This window comes from Chiroxiphia lanceolata, chromosome 19 (genome assembly GCF_009829145.1).
Source record: "Chiroxiphia lanceolata isolate bChiLan1 chromosome 19, bChiLan1.pri, whole genome shotgun sequence".
In the NCBI taxonomy this organism is placed as follows: Eukaryota; Metazoa; Chordata; class Aves; order Passeriformes; family Pipridae; genus Chiroxiphia; species Chiroxiphia lanceolata.
In genome coordinates this window covers 6,165,904-6,176,457 of record NC_045655.1, presented here as the reverse complement: position 1 = coordinate 6,176,457, position 10,554 = coordinate 6,165,904, and the positions used below count along the sequence as shown (strand labels likewise).

General features: G+C 52.6%; 1 protein-coding gene across 2 annotated transcripts; it reads right to left on the bottom strand.

Annotated features, from left to right (window-relative positions):
- Positions 1 to 271: 271 nt before the first annotated feature.
- USH1G (USH1 protein network component sans) lies at positions 272 to 10,224 on the bottom strand. Of its 2 annotated transcripts, XM_032706716.1 has the most exons (3): positions 9,965 to 10,224; positions 1,331 to 2,572; positions 272 to 612 (listed from the first exon to the last, which is right to left on the bottom strand). In XM_032706716.1, the coding sequence occupies exons 1-3, from the start codon at positions 10,126 to 10,128 to the stop codon at positions 609 to 611; spliced, it is 1,410 nt and encodes a 469-aa protein (XP_032562607.1). In that variant the 5' UTR covers positions 10,129 to 10,224; the 3' UTR covers positions 272 to 608. The 2 variants fall into 2 exon arrangements, with proteins under 2 accessions (XP_032562607.1, XP_032562606.1); XM_032706715.1 differs by lacking the exon at positions 272 to 612 and having other exon boundaries at positions 1,180 to 2,572.
- Between the last annotated feature and the right edge of the window lie 330 nt (positions 10,225 to 10,554).

The following is a 10,554-nucleotide window of genomic DNA, read 5'->3' as shown; positions in this document are numbered from 1 at the left end:
AGGTGCTGAGCACCTGCTGGCTGAAGTCAGGCTTGGTATGTCTCAAGCTGAACAGCCCCACACCACAGTAATGAGAACTCCCTTACAAAAACACAGCACCAAACAAGGTGATGCTTCTCACCAAACAAGAACCAGGAGAGAGAACAGAACTCCCCATCCCTCTGTTCCTCAAGCCCAAACCCCAAAACAACCACGTGCTCAAGAAAGAATAGATTGTAATTATTTATTCTGGGTCGCTTTGAAAATATCACGTTATCTCCTTCCATTCATGGCTTCATGTGGTCTCGCAGCCTGTGACAGCAGTATCCCAGCCAGCTGTGCAGGTCACTTCTTCCTCCAGTGAGGGGGAGACCATGGTCCCTTCAAGGTTGGCAGGTTGGTGCTGCCTGGTCCGATTTCAGCAGTCGTCCCTCCGTACCAGGTACCGCCTGGGGAGCGTCGCACAGCAGGGAGCAGAGCAAGGGAGCAGTCCAGCAGGACTGGTGGGGATGGCTGTAGCTTTCAGCTGCCCCAGGAAGGGAGTCTCTGGCTTGTGTTTTCTGGCAACTTAGAACTGGGTTTGTTTCTCGAGCATTTAAAAAAAAAAAAAAAATAAAAAGATGCTGATGCTATCTGCAAAGGGAAAGAGAAAAATCTATAAGCACCCAGAGGATCCAAGACCAAGCTGTACTGAAAGCCTGTGAAAGCAGCACACAGATATCTGAAGGCTGGGCAGCCCAAACAACACAGTGAATTACTGTGTCAGTGGATGTGGGGACACCCACACCAATGCCTTCCCTCACTTCTGTTCAGGCACACGGTCCTTCAGCCCAACCCAACCAAACCCTGGAAACACCATAAAAGAGCAACAACTCCAACCCAGATAGGCAGTCTCCAGAGGTCTGAGTAAGATCTCAAGCATTTGGGGAAGGATTCCCAATGCCACCGGGCACGGCCGTCAGCCTGCTCCCACCGGGAACTGCGGTTGATTTCCTAATGTCTTCAAAAGGTGAAGAGTCAGGACAAGCCTGAGTGTGGTTGAAAATCTACAGCTACAGGGACAGAGAAGCATCAGACCACAGAGCAGTCAGCATTCATACCAGTTATGAAATGAAACAAGGGCTTCACATCCTGCCCAGTCACATTAGGGCTGTTGAGTAACGAGCTAACACTATTGCCACCTCTCCAAACTCTCATCCTTTCCACACAAGCAGGAATTTGCCCACACACAGAAGTGCTGAGGTTACCTGGACTCCTACTCTTCCAAGTGGGTTGAAAACAAGACCTTACATTATCCACATCTCCACCTGCTGAAAGGTTTAACCGCTCAGAGGCCCCATCTCCTACTTACAGTTCAGTGTCTACAATGACATCTGGCTTCTCCAGAGTTTGTCGTCTCCTCTGGATGGCATCCACAATCTTTTTCCTGGGGCCCAGTGGGATATTGATGCTCTTCAGGTCATTGTCTGAACATAGCATGAGGGCCTCCAAGTCAATCTTTTCCTTCTTCAGGATGGAGATGAACTCAAACATGTGCAGGGAAGCCAGAAAAGTCTCCAAGGGGCTGGTGTCTGGTTCGTCATCGTCGTCCAAGCCCAGCTCCACCTCGTCCCAGGGCAGCTCCTCCGCGTTCCTCTCCTGCAGGCTGTTGGCACTGCCAATGCTGTCGTTGAGACTTGGCGAGCGCTGCAGGCGGCTCCGCAGTTTGACGCCCATCCCGTCTGTGTTGTCTTCTCCCAGCGTGCCCCCGTCCTCCTGGCCGATCCCGAAAAGCCCACTGCTGACGTAGTTGCGCCGGAACACCATGGTGCCCAGCCCGGGGCGGTTGAACAGGGACTCGTGGCCAGAGTCAGTGCTGACTTCTGAGTGGGCCGAGTCCATGTGCAAGCCCGGGTCACTTATGGCACGGGAGACAGTGTCTTCATCCGTGAGGAACATGTCTCTGATGTTACGGCGAGTCCACTCCTTGGGGCTGGCGTACGTGCCCTGCTTCACAAACATGACGTCGTTGCCCAGCTGCAGGCCGGACAGAGACCTCACGCTCTTCCTCCCATCCTCGTAGATCTTGAATGTCCCGTCCATCTGCTTCTTCTTCTCTAGTTTCTTCTGTATTTTCGTCTTTCCCTTGGCTGTGCCGTGGATGGTGGCTTGTGAGTATGGCAGGGAGGTCACCATAGACATGTGCTGGAACTTCTTGCTTAAGGTGCTGCTTGAATAGCTGGAAAAGCTCATGGTGTCTGAATTATCCGACATCTCCTTTCTGTACCGTTTCTCCATCCTTTCGTGGTGCTTCTTCTGCAGCTTCACACAGTCCTTAATCCTCCTCTCCGCATCCCGAAAGGCCTTGTCCTTCAGTTTGCTCACCAGCTTGGGGTTGAGGCTGCTCTGCTTGGCAGCAATAGAGTCCAGGTACCGCACACACTCCATGTGCCCCTTCATGGCTGCCATGTCCAGTGGGGTGTGGTAGTCGTTGTCCAGGCACCAGATGTTGGCCCCAAAGGAGATGAGGAAGGAAAGGCAGTTCAGGTGGCCGTTGGCTGCTGCCAGGTGGAGAGGGGTGTTCCCCCAGATGTCACATTTGTCTGGATCACCCCTAGACAGCAAGAAAAACAACCAGTTAGCATTCGGGCACAGCTGACAGACTCCACTGGGATATTCTCAGCTGTGCAGGGGCAAATCAGTACCATGAAGTGCTGACTCCTACACTCTTCTGACCCCCACAGCTTAATTTTAAAGGGGTCTTCTGGAGGGGTGTACCACTGACATGGAATCATTTTGCCTGACATGCAAATCTGTGGCAATTCCCATGACCTGAATTTAGGTTGCAGGAAAAATATGCTCCTGCATTAAAACAACTTTCGGAGGGAGGCGAGACAGCTCCTGAATAGCCCAGAACTGAAATGTGGGGCTGATTCCAGCTCAGGCCTTAAGCTTGTTATAAAATATCAAAGCTCAAATGTCCCTTTAAATTCTAGTCAGATTCTATCTTCAGATCTTGGCTTCATTCACATTCTGCAGAGGGGTCTCCCAAAATGGCTCTCTGTGCCCCACATCCTGGGTGGGACACCTTGGGGTCCCACCATCACAGTAGCACCACTGTGAGACTCTTCAGCAATGGTTCTGAAACCCACCACCTGCTGCACCTTCCCACCCTCCTGTTTCTTGGTGCCTGGGGAAATTTGGGGCTCAAGGGGCCCATTGGCAGTAGAGAGTAAGAGTGAATTTGCTGGCATTGGCCTTGGCATGGGGGTTTTTTGGGGGATTTTGCTGTACTGTGCTTGGTCTCGGTTGCACGGCTTGGAGCACATTGGTATTAGCACATCCTGAGAATCCAGTTTCAGAGAAAGTAGAGATTAGGTTTCTGCACTCCTCAAGAGCTGGGCACTCGACTACTGCCATTAGCATCTCTTCTCACACCTGCCAGCCCCTGCCTCAGCAAGCTGCTGACAGGACACAACTGCTTGCCCACGTCTCCTGCCTGCCGTGACAGGACGGACACAAACCTGGGATTCAAGGGAAGTCTGTCCTCCTGACATTCCTCTGTATTTATGTTGGGGTGAAACAAGAGATAGTTCACACCCCTGCTGGCACCAGCCTTCTCCCGAGCATGTGCTAATGATATGCAGCCAGCAGTATCTGTCAACAAGGCACTCTCCCTCCGTGCACATGGATAAGGGAAAGCCTTTTATTAAGGCTCTGCAGCTCCACCACCCTCAAAAGCTACTCCTGTGGGTAGCAGGGCCCTGGCAGAGCTCTGGCTCAGCAGAGCTCCTACCCATTTCTGTGCCACCCTTTTGATGAACTCCAGAGGAACTAAGCACTGTTTCTCCACCACAGAGACCTCAGCTCCAATCCATGGTGACACCAGGAGTGCAGAAGGCAAATCATAGAATATTTAGTGTTGGAAGTGACCCACAAGGATCATCAAGTCCAGCTCCTGAAATGCACACTTGAGACCTTCAGGCTGTGTTACTTAACTCCTTGCTGCTTTAGAATCTGTGTCAACAAGAGCTGGGAGCAGCAGAGGCCAGAAACCTCTTCCAAATACCACGTGCTCTGTGCCATGGCTTGTCTCACTTCAAGGGATCTGAAAACTACTCCAGAAGAAGAACAGGAGATCACAGGAGCAGAGGGACCTCTTTCCCCTGCTGCTTTACACCTTCTTCACTAGTGCCAACACACAAGCCCCAGGAACAGCCTTATTCAGCACAATCACCCCCACACTGAAGGCAGGGACCCCACTGCCCACCTGGGACCCTGCTGTCCAGGGAACAGCAGAGCCAGAGCAGAGCCACCCAGCTGGTATAATACCGAGCTGACAATCCTCAGGCTGTTCAGAAGTGTCCAGAGGTTAAACTGGAGATTATTTGGACCCAGAGCATGAGCTTCCTGCCTGTATTCCCTGAGAGCTGCTACAAGGTGCACTCAGCTTTCCCTGTGGGAACATGAGCAGTAACTCCACCATCCACATGTTTTCACAACATTTACAGAAACTTAGTAAGTACAACCTTGAGCCCTCTGGCAAATTCAGCAAGTTGGTCAAAAGGTTCAGAACTGTGTAAAGGGCCAAAAAGACCCACAAACCCTGCAGGACTTCTGTAGCCAGAGCCTTTGACACCTCTCATAGAAGCAGAGAAGGGCTTCAGAGATGGGTGATGAGGAGGAGGGCAGGAGATCACAGGGTTGAGGAGCCATGAAGCCAAAAAAGGAGAGGAAGGAGCTGCCAGTGCTCCAGCAATGCTGAGTTTCAAGGAGTGGTAACTCCCCAGCCCTTGCCTCTACCCTCGTAGTGACATGTCCAGGCTGGGAAATGCATGGGGAGGATAAATATTTAATGAATTGCAAGAGAGGAGTAAATTATTGATGGAGCTGGATTTAAAGAGCCAGTGAAACTGGAACTGCTGGTGCTGGCAGTGGGACTGGAGCGCGTGAAGGGCTGTTGGTTTGTTTGTATGTGCTCTGAGTGGACCTGACATGTGGGCAGGTGAGCCAGGGCACCACGAGGGTCCCAACATGTACTTGGGCTCGTGATGTGGACAGTGACCGAGCAGTGGACTCACTGCAAATAGTTTTGCTCCTCAAGCCAAGTGTGTGGATGCTCAAACTGTAAAGTGCACCTTGGAGCCTATTCTTGTGTCTGTCCAGTTCAGGGGTCAGAGGGAAAATCCGGGCAGGTCTTGGGGGATTCGTATTTGAAGGTCTACTTTCCTCAGAGAGTAAGTGAGGGGAAAGAGCAGAAAAACCAGCTTTCTTTGGACATTTCCTGTGTCTAGAAACAAGAGTATTAGAGCAAAAATTAGTTATCTCAGGGCCCTTGCCCTGTAAATGTCTGCCGCAGGCGCTAAAAATGCATCAGAAGGAAAGAAGAATGGTGACTTGCAAAGTAGGGATGTTTGATCCAGCTCAGATAATAAACATGAGGCCCTCCCTCTGGCAGGTGTCTGTCTGAGCAAAACTTCACCTCTGGGGCGCTGCACATGAGGAGATGCTGACTGCAGGGTCCACTAAGTGGGAACGTATTTTAATAACAGGTGTAAAGTGTAGCACTTCTCGACTTCAAGGCGTTTTCGAGTGCTGAGTCAACTGTAATAATCATTATTAAAAACACTGTTAATTGGGCCCCTTAGGTGGACGTGTGCATCTCCTGAGTCACTGCGTTTGCACCATGACATGCACGCTCACTCCCTTCCTGCCGGTTTTCCCCCTCCACTTCTCCCATGGGATCCCAATTAGCCGGGGAATCCAGTGGCACTTACATATGTTCTTCCCTGGCTGCGTGTGTGGAGTTCCTCCAATAGCAATGAGCTGGCTCACCCTTGGCTCATGGGTGTGTGTGAGGAATCGGGCCGTGGGACCAGGAGCCAGCTGGTAGCAGCGTGTCTCTGGCTCCCATAAAATGTTTTTAGATAGAGGAAGAGGGGAAAAAAAAGTAATTTGTGGCTTGAGGAACAATCCTCACTACTTTCAGCCCAGCAAGTCAAGGCAATGACCCAAGCAAGGCATAGAAATGAGCAGAAAAGATGCAGAGCTTTGGGTTCTGTATCCCAAGTTTTGCCGAGGTGGTGGTAGGTCAAGAATTCAGCTATTCCCTAAGTTCAGATCCCCAAAAATCCAGCACAGATGAGGGTCATCTCAGGACTCTCTGCCTCTTGTCCCAGCAAACAGCCAGGCTGGCAGTAACTGTGACTGGTGATTGTTAGTGCTGAGGCAGTGCCCGGGGGCACGTCTGCTGGCTCAGCATCATGCCCAGGGCTCACCCTCACTGCCAGCAGACAGCTCAGGTGCCGGAAGCAATGGAGGTGCAAGAATGCTCCACCCTGCTCCTTCACCTTCCTGGCTGGTCATTGCCCAGGGGAAGGTCCCCACCAACACAGACACGCCGCTCCAGCCCTGTGGTGTGCAGAGGATGCACATCACCTTCACGTGCCTTGCTGCAACCTCCGCTGCAATCCTACCCCAGCCGGGGTGACGGGATGCCCTGGAGCAGCCTGGCTGATGTCAGGAGCCACCGTCACCCCCAGCCCACAGCTGAGCCACTCGTCCCCTCTGCCACTGACATCCAAAGCATCCCTGACCCCCGTCTTTGTAAGAAGGGAGACTGAGGAGCACCTCTGCAAAGGAATGCTGGGTGGTAAAGCTGAGTGTGGACCTGCAGACACATCCTCACCTCTCCTGTGGTCAAATCCAAAGAAGTCCTGGTTGTTCCCCTTCAAGGCCCCCAGAACTGCAGCTAACTGGAGCTGGGCTGGTGCCCGCCACTGCCCTGGCAGGTCATAACGAACCACGCTGAAGAATTACTGCCTCTGAAAAGCTGCAGTGCTAAATGCCAGCTAGCCTGCTTCTTCCCAGCCATCATGTTAATTGAGTTTGTTTTTCTTGCTGGAGCCCAGCCAGGAGGAAGAAAAAGGCTTTTTGTGTGGCAAACAAGAAGGATGAGCCGCTGCTGATCCCTCTGTCCCAAAGCCTCCCTCCATCTCCTTGCAAAGGGGGCACAGAGGCACAGACACATCACCAGCTGCTATGGACAGAGCAATAAACTGCTTCATTACCCTTTCCCTGTGCATTGAGGCAACAAGTTTTACTCAAGGATCTATCAACTGATTTATTATATTTTCTTTGCCCCTCTCCATTTCAGCCCAACACCACAATCTGCTGAACACAGCATATGGATGAGTCTCCTCCACTGATGACAGAACCTAGGTAACCCCAAGTGTCCATCAGCCCGGCGTGACCATCAGAGCCATGATTTTGGCCCCATTAACCCCCTCCCACAGCCCTTCTTTCTCTGGCTGCCTCTGGACACCCTCACTAGGACATTTCATAACAGCCTGGCCCCAGCACTCAATCTCCCAGCTTGTTTGGGCACAGGTACCATTGCCCAGTTCTGGCAAGGAGATTTTGGTGTTTCTTAATGCCCTGGGACTCTCCCATCAGTCTCTGTACTTTGACATCCTCCTGGAACCCAGCTGGAGGCTCACCAGCCTCCTTAGACCCTGAAGCTGCTTCCCACCTCATTCCTGCATGGAGCCAGCCCAAATCCCAAGCCTCCACTCCATGCCATGGTCCCACACTCCCCTGCCTCACAGTGAAGGGCTCTCTGTACCAAAGGAGGAATATTTTCGCTGCAGAGGCCAGAGGGAAATTCCCTGACGTTTTGGGATACTGAGGAATCCTTCCTCTTGCCTCCCAGTTGTGATAGTGCAGGTGTGATAGTAACATATACAACACAGCATTACATTTCATCTCTGAACAAGACTCGAACACCGTGGCACATCCTCCTATGCACTGAGGGCAGAAAATTACAGGGTTCTGCTCTCAGGCTCTCCTGGGTCCTGCGCAATTTCACCTCTCTGGCACCCCTGTCCCCAGGCTGGGGCTTTCCCACCTCTCCTGCTCCAGGAAGCAGGGACATGCCTGCCTCCATGCCGAGCACTTCACTGGTCTCTGTGTGGCCCTGGGCAAGGATCTGACACATGGAGATGAATGCACGGATACAAACACATCCTGCAGTCCCACAGCTGCATACTTTGCTACACTATCCATCATGTAAAGGGCACTGGGCTTTTGCCAGGCTATTTTCCTTGTCAGGAACAAATGTATATTAGGCTGTTAATTAAACAGCAGCCAAGCTGCACTCAGACACGACTGAGCCCACAAGGACCTTTTAATCCAATGTGGATTTATAAAAGGGACCATGAAAAAGCAGCCCTTGGGCTTTGTGGGGTGGCAGAAACTGCTAGCTTGGATGGGGGTTGACAGGGCAGGCAATGGTGCTGCAGGGTGCCCTGTGATGTAGGTGAGCAATATAAGGGGATACAGTGATATAAAGAGATTACAAAGTCAGTCTGAACGGCTTTGCCTTTCTGGAGGAGTGTTCATTCACAGCATGGGCCTTTCAGATCAACTTTTTGGCCATCAAAGAGTCTTTGGAACCATTTCTACTTCAGGATCTCATGCCCAGAGCTCTCCTGCCCTTGTCTCTCTGTCCCTGGATGGCAATTCCCCTCCCAGCAGGATCTCAAGGAAAGTTTCTGCTGGGCACAATCTCTCCTGGGAGGTGCACAGTGAGCCACACAGCCCCCACCCAGGGAAGCATCACAGGACTCTCAGCCCAGGACCATCTTGGAATGCTCCACTCGGAGCAATGTCTTGCTCTGTCCCTTCTGGACTCGGAAATAATCTTTTCCTGACCACACTCCTATTGCATCAGGTGCTCAAGAACTTCTCAAAACAACTCTATACACAGCCTTTCTGACCCCAGGATCTGAGAGGAAATGCTTTATAACTCAAGGACAGCAATGGGTGGAGGAGCTCTGCCTTTAAGTGCATCTGGGGAGCTGGCTGAAGGTTTTGCACAAGAAAATCAGAGTTTCAGGAGATGCTGAGAGCCCAGGAACAGGCACAGTGGAGATGTGAATGACCAAATACAAGAGCTGCTAACACAGCCCACACTGGACACAGAAAGTCCCTGCATGGGAGCTGACAGCCCCACCAAGCCCTGGCCCAACATGGAGAAGCAAAGCCCTTCCCAGGATGCACGATGAACATCCAGGCTGCTGCTGACCTCCCTCAGCACTATTGCTCAATATTAGAAACGCATGAATCAAAATCAGCACTGCCACCAGTCTCTCAACCTTGGGTGCCTTTAGGTAAGGTGCTCAGAAAAGCTACCAGAGTGGAAGGAAGCGCTGGCATGTGTGACCTCGGGGTTTGGTAAGAACAGGAGGGCCGTGTACTGCTCAAGAGTAGTTCCCCTAACACCAAGGTGTAAATCCTACCAGTCTGACAAGTCTCCTCGGTCCCACTCCCTCCTCTCCACCACATCCACTCTTACAGAGCCAGAAACCCCAAGATTTAGCAGCCGAGGGTGAGGTACAGAGAGACACACCAGCATTGAGCAACCCCTGTGGGGGAGACTGGGCTTAAAGAAATCTGCTCTTGGAAAACCTGCTCCTGAATTTCCTGGGCTCCAGGTGTGCAACAGGCTGCCCGGGGGTCACATACTGAGACCTTGCTTCGGGTAAAACAGACAAGGGTCACCCACTGCCAGCAGGCACTGCACACATCTCTCTGTGAGCATTCATGGGACAGAAGAAGCAGTTATACTCTCTGCCCCCTCATTTAAAAGGGCTTTTTTCATGTCAGTGCCCCGACGTGCTTGTGTTTACAGGACCTGTAAAGGACCATGAAACACTTGTAGAGGGGACCCATCCTCACCAGGGGAGCTGCAAACAGGGCTGGGGGCAGGAGTGGTTATAGGGTCAGAGGAGCTGGGAAAACAGAGAGCGATTATCAGGAGCACTGGATTAGACTCAAAGCACCACAAGCAGAGAAAAATAACGGTGGGGAGGACAGGAGCAGGGGTGTTATGGACAGAATGCATCATTTTTTGGAGCACGCTGACCTGCGAGCAGGGGAGGGGGAAAGATGGGGGTCCCGGCTATTCCACCCCCCAGACCAGCACCGTGCTCTCGCCCACACTCACCCTCTGCTGACAATGAGGCGCAGGGCGTCCAGGTTGCCGTGGTAGGCAGCCCATAGGGTCGGGGTCATGCCATCCTCGTCCGGCGAGTTCAGGTCCTTCTTGGTGGCTTCCTTCAGCAGGTCCAGGTAGCCGTCCCGGGCGGCCCGGTGGTACTGGTCATTCATGGTGCGGAGCAGTCCCCGGGCGAGCACATGGGTGCCCAGGGGGTTCAGGGGACGGGCATGGGTGTGAGGCAGGGGGAGCTGCCAGGAGGGCCCCGCTCGCCTCGCACAGCTCCGCAGTACCAGGACACCTGAGAAGTCCCGGCCGGCGAGGCAGGAGCTGTTCCAAGCTCAGCCAGCCAGGCTCTACAGCGCTTCCCCTGGGTCCTAAGCATCCTCCGGCCCCGACGGCTCTTTGTAACACACACCAGCTCCACGGCGCATTAAAAGCTCCAATTAAGCAGCATCACTGCGTCGGGCTCAGCCCAGAACTTGGGCACAGGGTCACACAGTGACAACTCGCCAGGTCTGCACATCCCCAAAGCAGAGCAGGCTGCCAGAAAGGCTCATAGGTTGCTATCCTGCCTGATACCCCTCCATGCCCCTCTC